This window comes from Herpailurus yagouaroundi, unplaced genomic scaffold (assembly GCF_014898765.1).
Source record: "Herpailurus yagouaroundi ecotype Mexico unplaced genomic scaffold, PumYag 29, whole genome shotgun sequence".
Classification (NCBI taxonomy): Eukaryota; Metazoa; Chordata; class Mammalia; order Carnivora; family Felidae; genus Herpailurus; species Herpailurus yagouaroundi.
This window is the reverse complement of record NW_024412377.1, coordinates 89,026,358-89,052,692: the sequence shown is the minus strand read 5'-3', so window position 1 is coordinate 89,052,692 and position 26,335 is coordinate 89,026,358. Positions and strand designations below refer to the sequence as shown.

Genomic DNA, 26,335 nt, shown 5'->3' with positions numbered 1-26,335 from the left:
TCTGTTCAACTGCAGAAATTGAAGAAAGCCCCCACCCTCCAGCCCTGCCAAGGTGATCTTTACGCTAAGTATATAACGATGCATACAGTTGTGTTGGGTGATGGGTGAATGAGGGTGTGTGAGTCTGTGTGCTGTGGGACATAGCGATTTTGGACTTTGGCAATAGGATATCACTGGTATGATTTAGCTGTGTAAAAACTACACATGCAAAGTAACTGATTATTTATGATATCCACTATCAATATGATAGGACTGTAAAGTGCAGATACCAAGTTAAAGCTCCTCGACAAATGATTACAATGAATTGGGATGTCATTATTGCTAAAATTTGTAAAGAGATTGAATTTTGAAAGAAAAATATGTTATAACATCTTGATTTTAAGTAGCTCGTTCCTCAAAAAAAAGTTAATATATTTTCATTTATTAGTCAATTTTTGAGACATAGTGTTAAAAAGAAATGGTTTCCCACTACTACTTTACACTTGGGGAAACTGAGGCAAATGACTTGCACAAAAATCGCATAATTTTTCAGGTGGTAGGGCCAGGACTACATTATTAATTTTTAAACTCTCACTCCAATGCTTTTGAAAATTACTGCATTGAAAATATATCAACCATGTTCTCATGGCAGAAAAAAGAGGAAAATGTTTTATATTCTTTTCATTATAGAAACAGAAATATACTTACAAAGACTAGTACTGAGTACAAATATAGAATTACTTTATCTAATCAGTGTCAACTTGATCATTTTCCTCACTATAACCTATTTCTCTTCTGTCCCAGCTGTTTTACTTTTTGGTGACTATTCTACTTCGGGAGAATTTCAAACCTTTTTCTTTGCAATTCATTCTCAAACATAAATGAGATCCTACTTCAATGACACTTAATCTTTTTAGTCACAAATCTCTTTGAGAATTTGATGAAAGTTATGAACCACTTTCTCCTCAAAGTGTTCACACAGAGAAATATTTGAATGAAATTTTGAGTTTGTGGAGCTGAAATTTTAAGATTTACTTTCCTTTTTCAAGGCCATTTGTATACCCCAGATTATGAACCCCTGGCCTATGTGTCAGTTACGGATTTATTTTTATTTTTATGACAACCCTGAATACCCTGGAGGGTTGCTGTTATCTTCAAAATACAGCAGAAGGAACTAGGCCATATCAAGTAGTATAAAGTAGGATTTGAATCCAGGTCTTTCCCTGCATCTTCCACTTACATATTCTTACCTACAAAATAGCGCTTAAAACTCACCCAACTAAATCTAGAGTCCTACATTCAGCCTTTATCTGCCCAATCAGCTTCCTCCACATGCCAAATCTTTTGACCATTCTCCCACTCACCTGAGAAAAATCAAGTCTACCAAAGCTGCCAAACCTCTCAGGAGGTTTAAAGAATTATTATTTTAATAGTTATCCTCTTGCTAAGTGGTCTCTGGAGGCAGCTTCCTAAAAAACAGTCCAGCTTTTAGGGTCACTGAAAACTTTTTAAAAGTTCCCCAGTGAGGAATGGTTCCTTTGTCCAAAGCTTCTGTTTGTAACTCTACCAGGATAAATAGGGATGTGGCTGGTCTTGGCTTTCTAAATTCTCAGCCTCCTTCCTCTGCCCTGTTTACCTCTCTGTTGATAATGTATCCTCATCTCTAGAATCAACCGTGTGCCTTCATTTTCTCGCAGTTAAAAGAAGTAGGAACTATATGGGAGTCAGAGTTTTGGACTAACCGATTACACATAACCGAAACTCAACCAGGTGAAATACTACCTCAAATAGGCACGTCCTTTTTAAAGATTTGTATATCTAAATGGGAAATAAAATTTTACCTTCTCGTACTTACATGCATCAGCAGGCAGATGGACAAATTATTGTTGTCACTTGTTTGTTTGATTGATTGGTTATTGGAGCAGAAGGGAGAATGAGCTGAGGTCCTATTAGATGAGTTAAACATGGGCAGATTCAGGTTTTGTGGGTTTTGAAGCATAAACAATTTGGGGAACTCTCTTGAAGAAAAATATATAATTATGTATATAGAATTAGGTTAAAAAGTGAATAGCTACTTACAATGAAAAAAATCACATCACAATTATTCTAACATTGAAAATAACAACTATGTCACAAAATACAGTGAAACAACATATTCGTTGTGTTTTTTTGTTTTTTTTTTTTTTTAAGTTTATTTATTTTGAGAAAGACAGAATCCTGTGCAGGTTCTGTGCTGTCAGCGTAGAGCCCGCCATGAGGCTCAAACTCACAAACCATGAGATCATGACCCAAGACAAAACCAAGAGTCAGATGCTTAACCAACTTAGCCAACAATAACCACACATGGAAGTGACAGAAAACCACATAAATATACCCCACTAAATTTGAATAACATATATCGGCAATTCAACTTCCCCTTAGCTCGATGTACTTTACACTTCAACACCATCCAACATCAGGAGCAGCACAACCAGGGATTCGTGTGAGTTTGAGTCAGTCACCTTAAACTGTAAATTTTTCAGAGAAGGTCAAAATTGAAGAGATCCAGGAAAACAGCTGATAGAACTTTCTTCATTTTGCCTAGTAGCATATAATGATCTTCATTTGAGATAACATGGTCTTTGCCTTGGCACTGAATGTGGAAGGATTCCACATTCCAGCCATTAGACCACCTCTCCCCTCTCTGCAGTACAAAACTCATTCCTTCTTCCACTGTCCCTAATCTTTAAAAAAAATTTTTTTTTAATTTTTTTTTTTTATTTTAGAGAAAGAGAGAGACACTGCACTCAAGGAGAGAGGGGTAGGGGGAGAGTGAGGGAATCTCAAGCAGGCTCCACACTGTGTGGAGCCCAATGCAGGGCTCGATCCCAAGACCCCAGAATCATGACCTGGGCTGAAATCAAGAGTCAGACACTGAACTGAGCTACCTAGGTGTCCCATCACTGTCTCTAATCTAAATTCCACCTCTCTTTGTCTCAGTCTCTGGACAAATGTCTGCTTTATACATTTAATGTTTTCTACTTTGTGTCCCATTAGTAACTACAAGGAGTTGTAGACTCTGACACAGACCATCTCTTTTTTTCCTTGACAGACTATCTTTTTTCTTCATCGTAATTACAAATACGGAATCCTACTAAGAGCAAGTTTATAATTCAATTCCCAGACTTCTTAAACAGTGGCTTAAATAAGGTTTCAGACAGCTGCCACCATATCAGTGATTGGTGAATATATCTTTTATTTCAATATTATTCCAACTATTAAGTTTGAAATTTCTGCCTTGATTACTCTTAACATTAAGAGTATTGATAACTCTTAACATCTTGATTTTCTTAACATTCAGCCAATTCAACTACATAAACTCCAACTTTCAATGCAGCCTTTGTCTTTCATAAAGTTTCCCCTAAAAATCAAATTTACACTAATCTCTAACAAAGTACTTACCATACTGTATGGCAATCATGTCTCTCAACTAGATTAGGAGCCACTTCAAGGCAAAGACTGTCTTGTTCACATTTATATGCATAGCACACATTATAGTGGCTGAGAGGAACCATTAAACGTGTGCTGGGCAAACTAACGCACATTTGAATGGAGGATATACTCACTACAACATACACTTAGGGTACAGAGGTATGGCTATCAATGAGAACACCTGAAATTTCACTGTGCTTTTTAACTGCAAATGTCTACCCAGGGGCACCTAGGTGGCTCAGTGGGTTCAGCGGTCCAACTTCAGCTGAAGTCATAATCTCATGTCATGGTTTGAGAGTTCGAGCCCCACACTGGGTTTGGGCTCTCTGCTGTCAGTGCAGTCTGCACAGGATCCTCAGTCTCTCTTTTGCTCTACCACTCCCCCATTTGCACTCTCTCCCTCTCAAAAACAAACTTTAAAATACATAGATGTATTTAAGTTAAAAAGGGGAGGGCACCTGGGTGGGTTGGTTGGTTAAGCATCCAACTCTTGATTTCAGCTCAGGTTGTGTGTGATCTCATGGTTCGTGAGATGGAGCCCCACCTCAGGTTCTGTGCTGACAGTGCGTAACCTGCTTAGAATTCTCTCTCCCTCCCTCTCTCTCTGTTCCTCCGCCCCCCCGACTCCGCCTTGTGCTCTCTCAAAATAAATACAAATAAAAATCAAAAAAATAAAATAAAATAAAAAATAAATGCATTACCACACAAGGTAATAGCAGTTGTAGAAGGTGAAGGTTTAAATTATTTTCAGGTAGCTTCAAAAGATCAGTGGAGCTTACAAATCTTGTAACAAGAAAAAAACTTACCTCACTCCACCCTAAAACACAAAACCCATGATTAACCTTTTGGGGTTCCATTATAGGCAGATTTCTACCACTTTCTGAATCCATTGACCTGGGCTGCCCTATTTTCCAGGGCCTTCATTTTCTACCTAATGAGTTGATAATCTGACTTTGGAAGATCCTGGCATTTCCTTTCTCCACTGCATGGATGTGAGATGAGATTGTGGGAACTCTTTCATTGGTTCTTCTGCTTTTATTTCCTCTGCTCAAGGGTGCCAGAAAGTATCAGATATGTATCTAGACTCTTCAAATATGTAAAGGTAGATGTAAGAGAAATACTATAAAGCAACAGTATTTGGCTCTACACAGCAGGGAAATTTTCTGAAAGATTTCAGAAAATGAACTGAAAAGGGCGGTGGCTCAGATTTTTTTAATTTCAGGGTCTAATAATGAACTCTTACTGAGATTGTATAGGAGTAGACCAAATTTGCTATTAGCATCAATTCAAAGCAAAAGATACTGTAACATCACAAACTCTAGAAACAAACTTAGGATAAAGAACAAATCTTTAAATTATATCAACTTAGCTTCATGAAGAATATATTATATTGTCCTATTCTCCTTATCTTGCTGCATTAAGAATAAGCACTCCATTGCATTTAGAAACCTATGACCTCTATTCTTCCTCAGTATTCCTGGAGTCTAATATTTATGTAACTTTAATAAAACTGTAGGTAAACTTCACATATATTTTAAAATAAACTTTTTATTGTAGAACAACTTCGGATTTACAGAAAAACTGCAAAGGTAGTACAGAGAGCTCTATACACTTCATACCTGGTTGCTCCTATTATTAACATCTTGATATTATTATGGTACATTTATCACAACTAATGAACCAATATCAATATACTGTTATTATCTAACGTCCATACTTGGCTCAGATTTCCTTAGTTTTTACCTAATGCCCTTTTTCTCTTTCAGGATCCTATCTAGGATACATTAGATTTAGTCATTATGTCTCCTTAATCTCCTCTTGGCTCTAAGAGTTTCTCAGAATTTCCTTCTCTTTGACATTCTTGAAAAGTTCTGAGAAGTACTGGTCAGGTATTTTATAATATGTCCTTCAATTGGGACCTCTTTCTGGTGCTTTTCTCATGATTATACTGGTGTTATGGGTTTGGGGGAGGGAAACCATAGCAGTAAATCATCATTCTCATTATATCACATTATTAAGGGTACATACTACTAACATAATTTACTGATGTTAACAACTTGATCACTTTGTTAAGGTGAGGTTTATTAGGTTTCTCCACTGTAAAATTAGCTTTTCCCCCCCCTTTCCATACCGTACCCTTTGTAAGGAAGTCACTAGGCAGGTATTACTATGCACTACTATGCTGAGTATTCCACTGAACACATGTACCAATATGTTTGTTTATTCTACTATTGATGAACATGTTATCTGTTTCAGTCTGGGGCTCTTATGAATAAAGTTGCTATGCGTATCTTATATCTTTTTGTGGATTTATTTTTACTTATCTTAGGTAAACATTTAAGGGTAGAATTGTGGGGTTGTTGGGCAGCTGTATTCTTAGCTTTATTAAAAGAAAAAAAAAAACTACCAGAAATACACCTGGCTGGCTCAGTTGGTAGAGCATGTGACTCTTGATCGTGATGTCGTGAGTTCGAACCCCATGTTGGGCACGGAGCCTAACTAAAAACAAAAATACTAGAGCTTTTAATAAAGCGATTGTATCATTTCCAATGTAGTTATAGCACAGAGTATGAGAGTTCCAGTTGCTTCATATCCTTGTCATCATTTAGCAGTGTCAGTTTTTAAATTTTAGCCATTCCAGCGAGTATATATCACTATCTCATTGTGATTTAAATATGTATTTCCCTGATGACAAACAATGTTAAGTGACAAATCTTTGAAAATATATGTGAATGGAAGGCTGTCTCTGAACAGACTCTTCATGGAGAATAAAAAATCTCCAGTAAAAAATTAAAACTCGGAAGCTGGGCCTTCTACTTCTGGCCATGGTGAAGTTAATAGGGATCAGATGTATTCTTTCATCTTAGAGAACTAAAAAACGGAACGAAATACATGAAACAACAGTTTTTCAGATATTGAAAGGGCAGCAGAGGACCATGATCCCTGAAAGAAGAAAATCAGGAGGTGAACTCTGCTCTAGCTTACTGACTAAAGCATTGAAGCCACAGCACAGGGAAGAAGAACCTAAACTGAGCCCAGTGGTCTCCCAGGGATGACAGTTTTGTGAGGAAAAGGCAACTAAAAATCAGGGAAGAGGAGCGCCTGGGTGGCTCAGTTGGTTAAGCATCCAACTTCGCTCAGGTCATGATCTTGTGGCCCATGAGTTCGAACCCCGGGTTGGGCTCTGTGTTGATGACAGCCCAGAACCTGGAGCCTGCTTTGGATTCTGTGTCTCCCTCTCTCTGTCCCCTCCCCTGCTCATGTTCTCTCTCTCTCTCTCTCAGAAACAAATAAACATTAAAAAAAAAAAAATCAGGGAAGAGTATCAGAAATGAGAGCTGCAGAGGGAAAGCTCTGAGATTGGCAAAGTCCCTTCATGTCTTCAGCTGAGTGTTGATCAATGGATTCATCTGAGGAAATCACCCAATGCTAAGGAAAGAACCCCCAGAAAGGAACAGGCAGAACAATCCTTGGGACTCAAATGGGCTGGGATAGTTCCTGCTCCCACAAGTCAAAGTGGGCACCGGTGGAGTACTCACAAGGGTATTTCCTCACTAGTGGGTAAAAATTAGCACCAACTTAAAGATTACCCTTGTCTTAATGACAGGCCTCAAAAGAATCAAAATTGTCTCCTAGTAATGTAGCTGCATTCCAGAACAAGGCTCAGAAAAATTTAAAGAAATACAAAAATATCCAGTACCTAACAAGGCAAAATTCAGTGTTTGCCATCCAGAGATTTCCAGGCAGGCAAACAAATGAAAAAATATTGACCCACAAAGAGAAGAAAAATCAATCAACAGACACAAGTTCCAAAGTGACACAAGTGATAAAATTACTAGACCCAGACATTGAATCAACTATTATAAACTTATACCCTATATGTTCAAGAAAGTGAAGTATAAACGTGTTAAGGAGAGACATGTATGAAATATAAAAGACCCAAATTTAACTTCTAGAGATTAAAAAAAGGTCTGAGACGAAAAACACACTGGATGAGTTAAACATCAGACTAGACACTGCCCAAAAAAAAAAAAAAAAAAAAAAAAAATTCAACATATAGCCATAAAAACTATCCAAAATAAACAGAGAGGAAAAATCATCTAAAGAAAACAGTGTCAATGAGTTGTGGAACAAATTTACTTTTTTAAAAGTAACAGACAAAAAGGTTTTTTTTTTTTTAATTGCTTTACAACCAGCAACAAATATAGCTTAATAACTACAAACATGGTACTTCTAAGAGGTACTCAAATGAAGTGACAAGACCAGAAAGTGCTCGCTCACTTAAAATGTGAAATTAAAATCCACTCCTTCTGCCAAGAACTTTTAATACCCTCAAGCAGAATCAGAACTTAAAGAGGCAAAGAAAACTATTATCAAATTTATTGCTTATGTCTTATCATGTAATTGAAAAACCTTTTATGCTTGATAGTGCTAGTACTTAACATTTTATGTAACCATCCTAACTTTTAAGAATCAAACACTCTTTTCTTTCAACACATTTGTCTGCAAGAGACAACTTGCAGTCAAAAAAACTGTAAAATGCAACAATGCATTGCAATTGTATTTGAACTTACTTCCTTAAGATGGAAAAAATGTTCAGTCTTTTAACTTGACCTGAGATAAAAACCTGGTGATCTAAGAACCTCAACAAATTCAGTAAAAGAAATATAACAAAATTATAATAAGGATCATCATATTAAAAGTGCTAGCGTTTGGGGCACCTGGGTGACTCAGCCAGGTAAGTATCCAACTCTTGATTTTGGCTCAGGTCATGATCTCACAGTTTGAGACTGAGCTGAGCCCCATGTCAAGCCCTGTGCTGATAGCACAAAGCTTGCCTGGGATTCTCTCTCTCAAAATAAATAAACTTAAAAAACAACAACAACAACTCCTAGAGGCTGAGTACTTTTTCATGTGTTTTTTGGTCAACTGTGAAGGATCTACTTAAATTTCTGGCCCACTCCTTCATCTTTTTTTTTTTCTTTTTTGGTAGTTGTTTATATGTCTTAAACACCAGTACTTTGCCTCATGTTTGCAAATATTTTACCTCATTTTACCTCATGTTGTGACATGTCTATTTTCTTAAGTTTTTTGATGAAAAGTTTTAAATCTCTATGAAATTTCTTTTATCATAAACAAATTTCGGGCAACTGGGTGGCTCAGTCAGTTAAGCATCCAACTTTGGCTCAGGTCACGATCTCATGGTTCATGAGTTCAAGCCCAGTGTTAGGCTCTGTTTCTCCCTCTCTCTGCCCCTCCCCGGCTGGAGCACTGTCTCTCTTTCTCTCCTTCTCTCTCTCTCAGAAATACACATTAAAAAAATTTTTAAACAAATTTTGATTATTGCTTGCATACTAACAAACCTTTGTCCACCCTTAAAATTACCAAGCTATTCTGACTTCCTCTAAAAACTTCATGGTTTAATTTTTCTTTTTAATTTTTTTAAAGTTTACTTATTTATTTTGAGAAACAGAGACAGTGTGAGTGGGGAAGAGGTAGAGAGAGGGGGAGATAGAGAATCCCAAGCAGGCTCCGGACTGTGAATGTGGAGCCTGACATGGGGCTTGAACCTACGAAACTGGGAGATCACGACCCAAGCCGAAACCAATAGCCGAACGCTTAACAGATGCTTAACCGACTGAGCCACCCAGGCACCCTGTATGGTGTTAGTTTTTACAATGAGGTATATGGTCCCTCTTGAATTAAATTTTGTGTGTAGTGTGAAGTACTACATACTACAAATGAAGGATTGAGGTTCATTTTCTGAACCGTGACTATTTTAGTGACAACAGTTGAAATGACTCCGCTTTCTCGATTGTTGCAATGCTACTCCTTAAAAAAAAAAATTTGGGGGCGCCTGGGTGGCTCAGTCGGTTGGGCATCCGACTTCAGCTCAGCTCACGATCTCGCGGTCCATGAGTTCGAGCCCCGCGTCGGGCTCTGGGCTGATGGCTCAGAGCCTGGAGCCTGCTTCTGATTCTGTGTCTCCCTCTCTCTCTGCCCCTCCCCCATTCATGCTCTGTCTCTCTCTGTCTCAAAAATAAATAAAAAAACGTTAAAAAAAATTAAAAAAAAAAAAGAAAAAAAAATTTATGTTTTTATTTTATTTTTGAGAGAGAGACAGAATGCGAGTAGGGGAGGGGCAGAGAGAGAGGGAGACAGAATCTGAAGCAGGTTCTAGGCTCTGAGCTTTCAGCACAGAGCCCAACATGGGGCTCGAACTCACGAACTATGAGATCATGACCTGAGCCGAAGTCGGATGCTTAACCGACTGAGCCACCCAGGCGCTAGCAATGCTACTCCTTTAAAATGTCACTACTTACATAACAAAAACTTTTTAAGGTTAAAATCTGTTAAATAAAATTTGTTTATTCCTATAGTTCTGTTTTTTTTCTCTGATGCTGATATTCAGTTTCAACAGACTATTCAGTTGACAGAATCTCAACTTTAGACATCAGGCACTTATCCAAAACTGGTACATGGACTATCTACTATAATGATAGAGATTTAAATACATGGAAAAAGTTGCATTTCATGCTCTAAGGAAATGATGGAAACGGAACAAGTATATATACACATAAACGCAGTCACAGTAATTCCTACAAGTTAACCACTGCTACTTATTTAAAGTAATTCTACCAACATAGTTTCATTTGTTTAGTCTTCTGGAATTTTCTATTCATAAATAAAATTGTTTTCAAGAATTACAGAAAGAAAAATGCATTCCAAATAAAACAGATGTTAAAGCTAACTTCTATAGAGCACTATTTTAAAAAATACATCTCCTTCATTTTTAGTACTTTAGCAGTAGGTACACTTGATTTACTCAAATTGTGGTATCTATTTAAAATTTTGATAAGATGTTATTAATTCAAATTTTTCCTCAGTCATGTTACCCGTTGTGTAAATTACATTTGTGTAACAGATTATCTGACAGATTAAAGAACTGGTGGATAAAATCTGACTTCCAAATGGACACATCATATTGCTCTAGGGTCCTGCAACTCATTTGAAATCCTGTGAGTCTTTAAAAGTTCTACTGAAATAAAATGTAAACATGTTTGAATTAAGTTAAAAAGCACCTGACAGAAAAACTATAACAAGTGGACTCAGGAGATTACATTTGTTACATGCTTTACTGTTCATTAGCAAACAAGCAGCATTTAAATTCCATGCCTATAATCCTTCCTGTACAATATACCAACCTGAAAAGGGGACTATACAATATTGTCCATCTCTTCTAAAATTTCATTAGGGAGCTCACAAATAGCAAAGTACAAGCAATCAGGGTGTTTTGTCAACCAAAGAACTACAGGAATAATAAGAAAAAAACACTATGGTGGCTCTTATCTCCTGCAGGTCATTACTCAGAAATTACCTTTTCAGTGAGGTTTTCTTTCAATCCCTACCCTCCAACCTCATATTCTCCCTTCTTGGATTCCTTCCCATTCATTAGAACATATCACTATCTAAGGGAGTCTGGGTGGTTCATTTGGTTAAGTGTCCCACTTTTGTTTATGGCTCATGTCATGATCTCACAGTTCATGAGTTTGAGCCCCACACCAGGCTCTGTGCTGACAGCATGGAGACTGCTTGGAATTCTCTCTCTCTCTCTCTCTCTCTCTCTCTCTCTCTCTGTGCCCCTCCCCAGCTCATGTGCATTCTCTCTCTCTCAAAATAAACATCACACACACACAAAAAAGAACTTATCACTATCTAATATGTCCTACATTTGACTCATATTCATTTTGCTACATTCCTACATCAAACTCTATGTTCCTTGGGGGGGAGGGATTTTGATGTTTTGTTCACTGCTGTATGTAGAGCAGTTTAGGGAATATAAAATGTACTCAATAAATATTTTCTGAATGAATAATTAAAAGAGCACAAAGCAAAATGTTCCTGGAGAAAACACTCTTTGTGAAGTAGTTTTTAACAAACAGTAAGTCAAAGTCCTCTAACACGATCTGTAACCATTCCTAAAGCCAAAAATTGCTCTTTATCTTTCTCACGCTAACACGAAGAGAAAATGCTATCAGATTTAGAAAAACACAGCCATACATTTAATGTAAATTCTTTATTTTATGATAAAATTGAGGTCAACAGTGACGATAATTCAATTCTATTTAATTAGTATAGGTTGAATGCGTAAGAAATGCAAAAAATAGCTAATTGAAGGCAGAAACAGGATGTTTCCTGGTGGTTAAATTAATATTCTTTTCACAAAATTATGCTGCTTCTCCTTATTTAAGACAATGAACAGTCTTTGGCCAAGTAGGAGAAAGGAGAGGAGTAACCACATAAAGGGATTCTGAGGGGGGAAAAAAGGAAAGAACAATGAAATAGAAAAAGACACGCCGTCTGAATCATTAAAGATAGGCCCATCCAACATTAACAGTTCGTAGCTAAAAAGAAAGAAGTTCAACTAACAAAAGACAAGCATAAGGACAGGCTCACTCTGGTTTTTGTTTTTCTTAGGAAGAAATAAAATAAGTAAAATGTTTACCACTTTAAAGCGAGAGGTTGACATTAGCTTTGTGATCATCCTTAGTGTCCAGGTCAGAGTTTTCATGGCATATAGCCAGCTGAGTTAGAAACCCAGAATACAGATAATGAGAGGGGTAGGAGTTAAAAGATGATACTGTAGAAATATCTGAGATACTGGGTTCATGGTCTAGGATCATAAATGTGTTTAAATCTGATTCTTTAAGCCACCTAAAGCTCTGTGAAGATGCAGGATGATCCACATTCAAAAATCACTTAGTTTTATTTTGCTGAATAGAGCCATATACCATGATAGACCATTTTCAATTATGAGATGGCTCAGAAAGTGTGTTTGAATTCAGAGAATGTTGAGACCCTATGCTTTTCAGTACTGAGAATTTAATCTTTCATTTGAAAGAATAAAATCTATCCAGTGAAGTTCCAATTATAGATTTCATAATGAATTCTACTTATTGCTTCCTGGACCTATCAATTCCATTAATGGATGAATATCTCTTCTGAATCATAACTCAAGAAGAAATGTCACTATTTTACCAATGATATTTATATCAGAAACAATAAGACAATGAGCCCATTCTGCTTGGATGCGTTGGTCATTTATGCATAGCAATTGGAATTCTGGGGAAAATGCCAAAGATAATCAAACTGCATACGGATATTAAGATAAAATTATATGCTTTTCATTTCAGACATTTCAATGGGGGTAGGAGAGAGAATAGAGCTCTGATTTTTATAGTGTAATGGGCAGGGAATAGGGGGGCAGGAGTCAACAAATTATCAAATACAATTCCACAAATTATATGAAGCAAGATTATAAGGATTCCTAGTTACTTTAACAGAAATGTAAAGTAAATGACCTCTGAAGCATTTATATTGACCAGAATCCAACATAAAAAATAAAAGAATTCTACTGGCCTAATTAACAATATTAAAATATTATTTGGAATCATACATATATATATAAATAATTATGTTGCACACCTAAAACAAATAAAATGCTGTATGTCAATTATATCTCAATTAAAAATTTTGTTTGTTTTACATAAAGTACAAACCCTTTACACTTAGGAACAGAATTTGTGTACAAAGACAAGATGCTTAAATAAACCAGTTAGTAGTTGTAACAATCATTCTCTTTAAATTTGTTTGGAAAGAATAAAAAAAAAAACGAAACCAAACCCATTACTTAAATTAATGTGCAGTTTGCACACGTTCACAGTATACTTAGGGAGAATTCAAGTTTAAAAAGAGTGAATCAATAGTATTTCAGAAGTGCATGTTATTTCATCCAATAATAAATTCTATGCCTTTTTCCCTCCATATTACTCTACCACAGTACAATCTTTGAAACTCAAAACAGTAACTTTAATTCTAATTTTTAAGATGTAGCTCTTTAATAAAAATGGTTATAAATATCAGGTGAGGTTCTTTTCAAGTCCAACATATCAGAACTTTCACATACAAAATAAATGTCATAATCTTGTTATAAATGCTGTCATCCTGTCAGAAGATCCTTATTTTCATGGATTCTGTTATCTTAAGATGTATTTGGAATGTTTCTTTTGGAAATACGCATGAACTATCATTAGGCTATATTAACAATTCATTTCAACCAAAGAATCTTATCCAATTTAAGCACTTATTACTCAGTCATATTTAAAGTATCAGCTAATTACAAAATATTTAGTCTGTAACAAAAGATAGGAATTTGCTGTATTCCATTATTTGAATGAATGTGAACCACAAGCCTTGGAAGGAATTCCAAAAGAGCTTCAAAAGTGCTTTCAACAGTGATAATAGCACTGAAACAATAACACTAATATGTAATCTCAAGACCTTAACATGGAAGAACATTTACCTATAAATTCTGTTAAAAAACAAAACAAAACAAAAACAACACACACACAAACCTTATTTATCTCTTACGTTCATTCCCTTTAAAACTGAAACCCTTAATTTTAGGTTTTACATGTAAAAAGCATCAAAAAAATTTACTTTTTCTTTTCATTTCATATGAATTTATCATTCAAATTACCTGAATTTCATCCTATCAAATAAAATATTAACATTTCTAATTCTAAACACTATGAACTTAAAACAAATCCTACTTAACAATGTTTAAATGATTCCTGTAGATTTGGTTAGTGGGAAGTTTCTGAGTTTTGAAAAGTGATAAAAAAAAAGATTTTTATTTGGGAGAAATCACCTAAGTACTTATATAATTTTAAGCAGTCTCACACATAGGCAACGCAAATAAATTGCTTAATCTGATGAACTTTCAAAATGTATTTTAATCTCATTCCAAAAAGAAAGAAAATTTCTAGATACAAAGACATCTCATTCAGTCACATTTAATATACATTCAGCAACTTAAAATATTTAAGGATTCAATATTTTCATCTTTTATAATTTCAATATATTATATATTTAATATATAATATATATACAATACATACAGGTAGTCAGCAGGATTAAAGTAATTTTTTAAAAGTCAGATCAATATTGATAAATATTTTTAGACTATTAAAAGGACTATATTTAGGATCAAAGAATAAAATAAAATATGGGAGTTCCAAGCCTAACAGCAAATGTTCATATAGCCGATCATTTTAAAAGATCCCTCAAGTTGGATAAAATACATTTTAAAACAATACTCTTGCTACTCTCAAGCAGCAATACTTGTAGATATTAACCATGTACATCTCCATTAAATTTAAAATTACTATGCAGCTTTCTTTACTGTAATATACAGTAGCTATTTCTTCCTTTCTGTTGGATTTTGCTATTGTTGTTATTTGAAGAGTGACTAATATATTACCAACAGAGGTGACTTTAGCTCCTTTCCCTCCTCCAAAGCATGGCTCAGTTTGAAGATTGTTCTATAGGCAGCCACTATGAATATTAACAGTACCGTTATACCATTAAGAGCAATCGATCAAGAACTAGAGTCATATGAGAAGTTTCAAAGACTGCTGGAGGTTTCTGTAAACCAAGGTAATCATAAGTATTACCTCTGTAGATAGCCCTCTCACCATCAGTTAATACAAGGAGTTAAAATTCCAATGCCACAGTATAGTAGTTAATAATCTACTCTGTAATTTTAAATATTATACCATTGATTCACCCTGAGAATACAGAGGAAGCATTTAAAACAAGATATGCTGATATGTCTTTTTCCTTTGTATTTGCTTTCTTCTAGTTTCCGATAGCCCTTCAAGGGCACAGATATTTCAATTCAAAGTGTGGCTTGGATATCCTTTTCTGTTAACGGAGATTCATGCCACAGTCAGATACTGGTGATAGAAAAGCCCAAAAAGGCTTGTAGAAAAGAGACAAGCAGCAATCCACCAGGTCAGAAAAGACAAAAGTCCCCGAAAAAGCAGAGGAGTGAAAATGTTTTTTAAGCTGCTCAGTGCCACTGTTATTTGTGTAACAGTTACCTTCATCTTCCCATCAGTAGATGGCAATTCAGAGTAAACAGAATTGGAGGGTAGACTATTATCCACTGACAAGGTAGAGATAGATTCTGGATAAATCCCCCAGGAATGATTACCTAGAAAATTCAAGACACAAGTAAAACTTGAACAATGACTAATTTCAAAGCTTCTAATTAAAAAAATAAAATAATTTTTTCAACTTATACTTGAAATTGAGAACAAGTTTAGTGGTACAACAAATTATTTCACGTTGAAAATAAAGTAAAATAACCTTTCTACATACCTGGTAAAAATTCATTTAACTTGACTAGACTACAGTCTGGCCTTATCAGTAAAAGTACACATAAAAAGTCTAATTTACTTTTAATTAACTGCAGTAAAATCTGGTAAAATAACAAAAACATTTTTTTCCTTGTATAATACATTAATCAACTACCTCTACTGCAGTGACAGGGACAGACTCAGTAACTTCTTAGAAATCTTTTCTACCTCTACAATATCAGAATAAATTTCTTTCTCAGAAACTATCTACGATTTCAATGTGAGACACTATTAATAGCTAGCTTCCAGAAACTTTTTCATCATATATTTTACTATGTTGGATAGGATATGAGTCATATAATTTATAATTGAGCTACTTCTTTAGGTTCCATAGATTCCTAAAGGCCATTTACATCTGTCATCAGCTCTATAGTATCTACTAAGCACACCCAACTAATACTGCTAGTTCCTTTGGGCTTCTTAAACCCCCACACTGGCTGATTGCCTGATCTAAGCAAAGGGAAATGGTCAATACAATAATGGATAGCTCTCAAATAACACCACACAGGAACTTGATAGTTTAGTGAACAGACTTATGGGAGAACTTTGTTCTTCCACTGAGAAATCTTTATCCTGTCAATATCTAAAGTAGACCTTGGGGCGCCTGGGTGGCGCAGTCGGTTAAGCGTCCGACTTCAGCCAGGTCACGATCTCGCGGTCCGTGAGTTTGAGCCCCGCATCAGGCTATGGGCTGATGGCTCAGAGCCTGGAGCCTGTTTCCGATTCTGTGTCTCCCTCTCTCTCTGCCCCTCTCCCGTTCATGCTCTGTCTCTCTCTGTCCCAAAAATAAATAAACGTTGAAAAAAAAAAAATTTAAAGTAGACCTCACTACAGGATCTTGCAATTCATATAAATATACAAGGACCTTACAATAATTTAAACGTTAGGCACTAACAAAAATCTTATATCATCCTCTTACAACACAAAATAACTAAGACCAAGAGTGCTCATTCGAGTTTCTCAGTAAATTTTGGAATTAACCTTCAGCAAACAATTCTTACAAACAAATAGAGCATAATACTATAAAACTATATGGACTTGAGTTTTCAAATCCAAGATGATGAATCAACTTCTACAGCTCAAAGTTTTCCATGTTTCTTCTTAAAACTTTTACAGAAAACAATTTTTTTTTAAATTTTTTTTCAACGTTTATTTATTTTTGGGACAGAGAGAGACAGAGCATGAACGGGCGAGGGGCAGAGAGAGAGGGAGACACAGAACCAGAAACAGGCTCCAGGCTCCGAGCCATCAGCCCAGAGCCCGACGCGGGGCTCGAACTCACGGACCGCGAGATCGTGACCTGGCTGAAGTCGGACGCTTAACCGACTGCGCCACCCAGGCGCCCCAGCAGAAAACAATTTTAAGAGGCCTATTTCTTTGTAGGTAACAAAAAGCATTATTAATTATAGGCAGAAAGGAAACCGACACCCTTTCTCGTCACCAGGGCATGCCTACCTAGTGTTTTCAAAAGCAGAGTCGTGTGAAGCAGCATTACCAGAGGGGCCACGTACTGCAGTGCAATGACACAAAGGTAATAGAAGACTCGAGCCACCTGCAAACAACAACATCCTTAAGTGTCTAATACGGTGAATGTGTTATGGGTGAATTTAACTTTCATGTAATTATCAAAATGAATTGCTTAAGAGATAAGTAATTCCATCTTGGGAAGGAAGCTAAATGCTAATAAGTCTACACTTCATTATAAATGCCCCCAAATGGACTTCAGAAAGGCTTAGTTTGAAAATGAGTTTTTTAAAAAATGTGAAAATATTAAAATAAATTCCTTAAAAATAGTTCTTCTTAAGCGATTAATATAAATTGGAGAAAATAATCACTTAAATTCAAATGGCATATTCAGTTACATTTCAAATATAAAATAAAATGCTAAAATCTCTAGACAGACACCAAAAACATCAAATAAAAATAACATGCCGAGTCATTAACCCCTCATAAATAAAAACATTAAATCCCCATTCTATATGAACATATTCAACTAAAATTTGAGGTAAAACTATAGAGAGTGTGAAAATTTGTACAGTAAAACAAAAGAAAAGTGTTTGAATCTTGATAAATGTCCCTGACTATGAAAGAAGAGTGAAAAATAGGGGACCCAACATCAAAATTCTAAAAAAGACAAGATCAGGTTATATAGATCCAGCTAACTGTAATGGTGCATGGATTCCTAGCACTTTCCTTCTCTGGAATTCACATTAAGTTAAATGTTTACATTTCATGTTCAAATACTTGGAAGAATGTTAAATGGAATTAATTTAGTCACTAAAACTAGTGTTTCCTACCTCACAAGTCTTAAAGGCTAGACATAATATATTGTAGTATTTTCCAAATCAATTGGGGTCCCATTTAGCAGTAGTAGACATACTATAGCTTTGCAACCCAAACTGTATGATACTTAAAGTACTAAGGCAGGAAGAGGACTTGAGATTCTTTCTTCACTTCGCCCCACAATCAGATTGAGGTCTCTTAATATGTATCAACTTAGGATTATACCATTTATTTTCGTTAAGAGTATGATGGGATGAAATTACTATTAAAGGAAATCAAAGGCTTTGTTTTCTTACAGTGTTTGTTATTTTTCATTGTGACTAGAGTATGAAACTTACCATTTTCTGTAGCTCGACTGTACTTATTCGCCCTGCTTCTTTCTTCATCTGATCCACACATTTCTGGGCTAAATTTAAGTAAGCTTGCAGGTGACTGCGCATCATGGCCAACCGCAAAGCACACAGCAGGATTATTAGCCAGAGTCGCAAAGTATCAAATGTAGCTTCTGTCATTCTACAGGTCAAAAAGTTGATATGGTGCTCTCAAAAACCAAAATATGTTAGCATCTAGTTAAATATGTCAATTTTCACCATATAAAACACAGGATATCTATACGTAGCTACAGTTGGAGATATAAAACAAAAGTATCCCACTATACTACAGCCTTACTATAGAATACTTTGACTTGCACAATAGAAGTAGACAGATAAATGGATCATGAAAGTAAAGTAGTAACATATATCTACAAGAAAAAAGCAGAAAGTACATGGGATCCTCTTCTCTGTCTACCCTTGTCTGTGAAAAACAATTGGTTGTGAAATGAAGAGAAGGAGTGCTCTTAAACTGGAGAGTTTAAGAAAAAAGGAAACTATAGGGGACTACATGTGGAACTACCAAGTCAACAACCCATGCCTAGAGTTTTGTCTGATTATACAGATATTTCAATATGACCTCTCTGCTGAGCTCCTGACTGGGATCATTGGAAAACCAGTAATTCTGATATATTATGAAGAAATCAGATGGCTCAGAATCCTCTCTATCAAGTCATTTAACCTATGTGCTCAAGCTGGCTCAGCTGTGAGCAATTCCTCAAGACTAAGATGAGGGTTCCAGGTGAGAAGATGTACCCTTATGATGCTTTTTCAGAGGATTTTAGAAAGAAGAGATAACTTCTGATGTCCTTTTGTGGTTTAATGTTTTTAAAAGACCATGGTTTCTGCTTTGATAAAAGGTAACACTGTGAGTAATTGGAAAGTAACACCTAGACCATGCTCAGCATCTCTTTTAATCTCTAGCACATATCAGGTGCTTAATATAGGACAGTGAACTATGTGAAATTACTTTTTAAAAACTTTGAGAATCTTTCAAGTTAAAACTGCCATTAAGACTTACTTGTATGGGGGGAAAACATTACAACTTCAAAAGATACTTCCCTAGTTCATTAAGATTAACTCTTAAAAAAAAAAAACCATCATGGTCATCACTGATTGAGTACTCCAAGACAGATATGTACCAGGATATAAAAGAAATACATTAATATAAAATGTATACTGTGTAGTCAATGACTAGTCAAGGTTTTCCACTTTAATTCTGGTGAGGCAGAGCAGTAAAGGAAACATTTATTAAGCACTTACTTCCAGCTGGTTGCATTACATGTATTCTTTCATTTAATTCCAATGACAACTTTGTGAGGTAGATACTATTATCTTCATTTTCCAGATGGGGAAACAGAGGCTCAGTGAAGTTAAATAATCTCCCTCAAGTGACAGTTTCAGTGAAGATCACAACTGGGGTTTGAACCAGCTTTGTCTGATTCTTTCTATTACTCTAACATGGTTCCACAAGGTTAATGAGTTAATATATCAAATGCAGTTATTAGCACCTTTTAATAAATTGTTTCTATGTTTCCTTACTGTCTAGTTTTGTTAAAAGGGGAAATATAACCTAATATTAGTTAATAATGTTAAGGCATTATTTTTAAAATTTGATAGGTATAATGATAATATTATGTCGGAAAATGCCCTTATTTCTTAGAGGTGCATACTAAAGCTCTTAGGGATAAAAATATTAGACTTCTAATTCACTTGAAAAACTACTGCATCAAAAAACAAACCAAAAAAGGGGGAAGCAAATATGGAAAATATCAACAACTCTTATAATGGCTGAACATGAGTTTCCATTTGTACTACTCATTATTTCCTCCAAAATGTTCACAATTAAGGGGGAAAAAAAAAAAAGAACTGCAGAAAGTATCTTAAAAACAGGCCCCAAACCAGAAAAATGTCAGGTAACAACTAGACATGATGTGAGGAAGCAGAAAAACTTACAAGTGTGCAAGACAATATTGGTGTGGATTAATAATTGTTCACATTCATAAAAAGGTTAAATGATGATTTGCCAGTAGCTTCAGTTTTAGAACACATCTTTTAGCATTTCTATTTATGTTTTAAAAGTACAGTGTCCTAATATTATCATTAAAAAACTTAAATACAGGAAATACCATTTTGAAAAAGTTATGATTCAATAAGGAAACAAAAAATAGCCACCAAATACCCATACTTACAAAGGGACACTTTCTTTACCCAGTGGTGGGTTCATAATGTAGTCTTTGGTGATTGGTTTAACCCAGAGCAGAACCATAAATAAAGGAGCCAAGAAGTTGATATGAAGTAATGTTCTGAAAGTATGTAAGAAAAAAACATAAAAATCCAGGAATAAAATACACTAATAAACTACAGGAACTTGGAACTTAAAAAATGAGGTAGAAACTTATTTTCAGTATTCTGTAATAAGGTATTACTGACATCACTATTTTTTTTTATCCTTATTACAGGACACTGATCTGAGCCCCTGCAAAACTACCTCATTATCTGAATTTTTCAGATGAGAACATTTGGATTCAGGAAAGCTAAGTGACTTGCTCATGGGAGTATCACAGGTTAAAGGCAGACCTAGCACTAAAATCAAAATCTGTTCAGTTCTGTTCTAGTGTTCTTTAACAATCTCCCACGATATCCCTGATTTAATACACAGCTACTTAAATGATTCCCTAACTTTCCACAGTCAACGAATCCAATGGATTTTCAGTATACAGGCATCATCTTTTGATACTTTTTCAGTGCAGCTAAAACAAAGTGCCTCCTTACTATGTATAAGAAAGAAACAGTGTTAGCAAGGTCCAAATACTAGCAGGCATAGGGCACATGGAACCTACTGCAACAACTTACACATAAGGAAACTTTCAAAATGCAATGATCATGCATAATGTTTGAATAAGACTATTAAAATCATGATTCAAATATTTTTATTTCCTCATGACATATTATGAACATGCCTGAAATTAATTTCCCTATCCTGTATGTACCAAGGAAATTTACATTACTCCAGAAAACCAAAATACCTGATACACTAAAAGGTTTTAGGTCTGAATTATAATTCATTGTTAATTAATGTTCTAAGTTTGTATCCCACAAAGGCAGATGACTACTAAAGACAGTTCTTATTTTAGAAAAAGACAAATCCTTCTGCTTTATTACCATACATTGCTTCATAATTAACCACAGTGAAGGGCTTAACTAGACAGTTTTAAATACATACATGCAACATTTTAAAATCATCACTACAATGCAAATGACAGTGACCTGTGTGAGGAAACAGGCCTGGGTCAGAAACCCATGAAAACCTGACCGAAAAAGGTGGAACTCTGGTTCTAAGCTCTGGCATGAAAACACATACTAGTGCCTGGTGGTGGGGGTGAGGAGAATGCCGCGCTTTGTGCCAGTCCTGCTATTCTCACAACAGAACAAGCTTGCCCACACTCCTGTATCATGGCAGAGTGCTAAAACACGATTGGGGGCTGCAATGAACTGAAAATAAAGCTCCCAACCCCAAAGGGAAAATTTTTTTAAAAAGAAGCTACATTTTACTGAAAAGGAAACGAAGATAGGCTCCCTCCCAAACCTAAACTACCACCAAATGCTTTAAATGTTTTTATAAAGTGATTCTTTCATCCCCCAGCCTGGGTAAACCACCGGGTGCGGGGGAAGAAAGCAGCAGTATTAGGTATGCAGTGTTGCTAGGGAACACTCTAGTATCAAGGAGCAGCCCACAGCGGTTTCAGTAGCTGGTGAAGGGCTCCCCTCCACCCACCCTTTCAGCTTATTTAAATCCTAACACTGGGGTTAGTGGACTGAAGTGTGTGTGCAGAGAGGAGGGGGAGAACCAGGTTTTGTTTTAAAAGAAGCCATTAGAGAGATGGATGGATGTTGGGAGAAAAGCAGGATGTAGCCAAGAGCATGCTGAGTAAAAAGGAAGGGAAAAAAGAGGGAGGAAGAAGTGGTTACTGGGAAGTGAGAATAAGTAAACACACACATAGAGCATATGCCGAAAAATAGAGGTAAGGAGAAAACCAAAAAGACTGCAAAATTAAAATAAAGGAAAATGACACAGGTAAGAGAGATAATGTGAAAAGACTAGAGAAACAATTTCATTAAATACAGGGTTTTAAAGAACAGAAATGTTGGGAAAAATGATCACTCAGAGAAACTCAAAGATTATATACACAAATATCAAAATGGAATATTCTCAACTTGGGCTTCTACTGCAAAACATGAAGACAAGACAGAAATTTGGTCTGGATATGAATTCAGAGAGATATAAACCTGTCGTTCTGCCAAGGTGTCTAACAGTCAACAAAAAACATCTGTAACAACCACAAAGAATATGGTAAACGGGTTTTGAACTATATGTGGAGATTCAAATATTATTTCTCCATTTGAGAACTAAAATAGGATTTGGCAGTTAAAAGCAATCTATGATATTTAACACTGTACAGTATCAGCAATCTCCAAATAAAATAATGTATTATTTTAACAAGGGTCTCAAAAACAGATCAATAATTAAAAAAGAAAAAACAAAACTTATTTCTTATGTACAAAGTTCTAACTTTCAAAACAATAAAAACATTTTAAGTAAAAAATTATTTGCATAAAATTATTTACATAAAATTTAAATAAAATATTTTAATTAAAATGTTCTGATTAAAGAAAATTTCCACAGATCCTTAGTTCAATTATAGGGAGTATTTCATAAACACTGACTTCTGACTTAAAAAGAACTAACAGAAGTACTGACATTTCCATTTTAACAAGTGAAAAGGAAATTGAGTAAATGATACATGTTTTTAAACATAGGACTTAAAATTTAGAAGTGAATAAAAGAAACCTGCTTCTAGAAGAGGAAGTAGTATGACATCAAACGGTTATTTATTAATTTTTAATACAATAATTTATTATTTCATTACAATAATATACCTTCATTAAGATGGAAAACATATTATTTATCTGCATGTGCTTATGTACATTTTCCGCTTACTGTGTAATTTTTTCTGTTGCCAAATTCAGGGCATCCAGATGCATTTGAGCCAGTCGTAATCCAGGAAATGTCAAAAAAGCCCCAATGAGTGAACAGAAAATAGCCAGGAAAAATTTGAAGGTAAGTTTTGAAACAGGACCCCTATAAATAAAAAAATAAAAATAAATAAAAAAAGTAAGAAGTTCTCTAAGTTAACTTTCTAGGAATTGCCTTTCTTCTAATCCATTACTTTACAAACCACAATAACTAATAAAAACTAAGTAAACTTTTACAAAAAGAGTTCTCTTACTCAATTATAATGAGCCATATTTGGGTGAACTATAAACTAAATCAGGCCTCTCTAGCCACATTGGTAACAACCCAACCAATAAATTCAACATAGAATTTGATATACAACTCAGTATAAAGTTATTTAAGGAATTAAACCAAATAAGAATACAAATAAGAATTCTATGAAACATACTAACTTTATACACATGTAAAAATTACGAGCAAGGATATTTCTAAAAGGGACAATCTACTTAAAAAGAAATCCTCACAGATTAAAAACAAAAAGCCACAAAATGCTGTTGTACAAAAAAATGGAAAAATTAAAATTTAAGTGATACTTAGTATTTTTAAAAACTTACTGAGATTCTAAACCTTGCTTTTCAAGAAACTGCATCGCACTATCTGAAAAATTTGTAAACCCTGCAGGGAGAGAAAAAAAAATTTCTTAATACAGAATCTTTCTTTGGAAATAAAATGTTAGAAAACAGAACATCTTAAATGTTGAAGCGACTAGCTTAGCTCTTTCATGTGCTAATTAGTATGCCATAATGCAATAAAATTTGGTTATTAGCAGGAACAGTCTTTGAAAACATCCCTTTGATATTTGTACATTCCATAAGTGTGCATAAAATTTGCATTAAAATTTGCATCTTTATCTATGTGAGTAAACTTTAGCACTGTAGAAACTTACTTAACTGTAAGGAAAAAAGGGGGAAGGGGTGCATTTTTGAAAAAAGGTAACAAAAAATTCAGCTAAAACAACTACAAAAAAGGAAGACCTTATTTAAGAATAATAAAAGTTAATTATTTAGGACACCTCAACCCTAATTTTAAAAATGTATCAGATATAAAAATTAAATAATGAAGTAAAAAATATTAACATTTGATAAAGCAAAATTGATTTTTAAAGTAATTTGAAATGATTACCTGTTTCGAGTCCAAATTCCAGATAGTTTTCTGTTACAATCAAGACTGCCATTGCTTTCACAAAGAAAAAAAATCCAAAAGTAACACAGACTGATCTTTCACCACCATCTTCGACTTTAAAATAGTGTGTAGTTAATGAAAATAGGACTTTGCTGCAGAAGGAAAAGTTCAGGAAAAACCACAAGTAACTTTGTGGGGAGTTAAATACAACCATCTTTACAGGATTTGAACTCCAGTAAAATCTGACTACAACATTTATTTTAATTCCACAACATCATTATCTACAAGGTACCCTTTGGAAGGAAGTGACAAAGTAATGAAAATCTGATTAGTCTTCCAGGAAATAGGACATAAAAACAAGCAAATTTTAGCAAAGCTTATAACATTTTTAAATTAATGAAAAGTGCATACACACATTAAACTGTGTAACTAGGGAAAAAATCTATTTCTATTTTATCTGACTCAAATTTTACTGGGAGAGTATTACAACAGTTTTATGAAATAGGTTCCCAGTGACATGAAACACCAAGGTAGAGGTTATTTTAGGGAGCTATCTTTTATTGGGCATGTTTTTCAAGTAATTTAGAATTAAACACACAAACACACATCAAAGAAATCTGCAAACCATCCAATAATTCAAAATTTGAGAATTACTAATAGCCACTGGTAAACTGTGTTATCTGGGATCATCATTTCACAGTACCATTAAACAAAAAACTCCAGAGAAAATAAATTCTAGTTGAGCATTCGAAAACAGCCAAAGGTTCAACATGCTCACCTATCAAAAAAAATTAAAATGGTTTAATCTTATACAAAAATATTAAAGAGATTATTTTATCTGAGCCCTTCCCACAACCAACTGACCAAACCAGTGGATGATCCAAAGCTAGAACCCAGGTTTCCATTATATCAAATTGTTCTCCTTGAAAGCATAAACCTGCCAAACAAAATAATAAAGTGCTTGGCAAAAAAAAAAAAAAAATCTAGAAAAGCAACTTTTACATCAACTATGTGTCAAGCATGACAAACAGTAACAGCTGTAACCTAGTATTTATAAGTGCTAGGCCTTACCAATTAACTCATTTCACTCTCACCTTAACCAACTATTACCATTACTTTATATATTTAAAATTTTACTGGCACAAAAGGGTTAAGTAACTTGCCCAAGATCACACAGCTAAATTAGAGGAAGCAGGGATTTAAATCTAGGTGATCTGAATCCAGGGAGTATTCACTTAACTTATTACACTGCCTCTTCTAAACTGTAAATAGCACCTAAGTTATATGGTAGTTGAGTAGTACCACTTGAAACCTTCTAAAAATAGAGGTGCCATGCATGATAGATGTGAATAGTTCAAAACATTCTCATAATCAGAAGAATCCTTCTTCATGAAAAGTTAAGAAAGGGTAAGAACTCTCTTCCATGTTTCTTAAAAAGGTATTCCTTTCTGCCCTATTTAAAAATGGTTAATATACTTATTACCCATTCTCTATTTCTTTTGGATATTCCCTAGGATACTGGGTATAAATGGAGCATCACAGCTACACTAGTTAAGGTCACTTATCATAAAGTAAGACAAGTTAAAGTAATAAAGATAGATGACTCTTTGGCATTTTTCAAAAGGATTCTTATCCCTTGTTCATTTCTGTAGTTAGAATGCCAAGAAAAATGTCTGGCATATAGTAGGTACTCAAACAATTAGTGAATGAATTTTGCCATAGAAATAATGTTTTTACAAGGTAGTTTAGGTAAGCTGAAATAGTAATGA

General features: G+C 34.9%; 1 protein-coding gene across 4 annotated transcripts in view; it reads right to left on the bottom strand.

The window, feature by feature from the left end:
• Window positions 1-11,508: 11,508 nt before the first annotated feature.
• Window positions 11,509-26,335, bottom strand: part of TMEM161B (transmembrane protein 161B) — a 73,028-nt gene continuing 58,201 nt past the window's right edge. For 2 of the 4 annotated variants that reach the window (XM_040449216.1, XM_040449242.1), the window contains 7 exons: window positions 24,567-24,718; window positions 23,999-24,059; window positions 23,370-23,510; window positions 20,560-20,673; window positions 18,335-18,509; window positions 17,169-17,265; window positions 11,509-15,508 (listed from right to left, as the gene is read on the bottom strand). In XM_040449216.1, coding sequence (XP_040305150.1) covers window positions 15,231-15,508; window positions 17,169-17,265; window positions 18,335-18,509; window positions 20,560-20,673; window positions 23,370-23,510; window positions 23,999-24,059; window positions 24,567-24,718 — 1,018 coding nt within the window. In that variant the 3' untranslated portion in view covers window positions 11,509-15,230. The remainder of the gene's footprint in view (window positions 15,509-17,168; window positions 17,266-18,334; window positions 18,510-20,559; window positions 20,674-23,369; window positions 23,511-23,998; window positions 24,060-24,566; window positions 24,719-26,335) is intronic. The other 2 variants (XM_040449225.1, XM_040449234.1) reach the window with 2 other exon arrangements.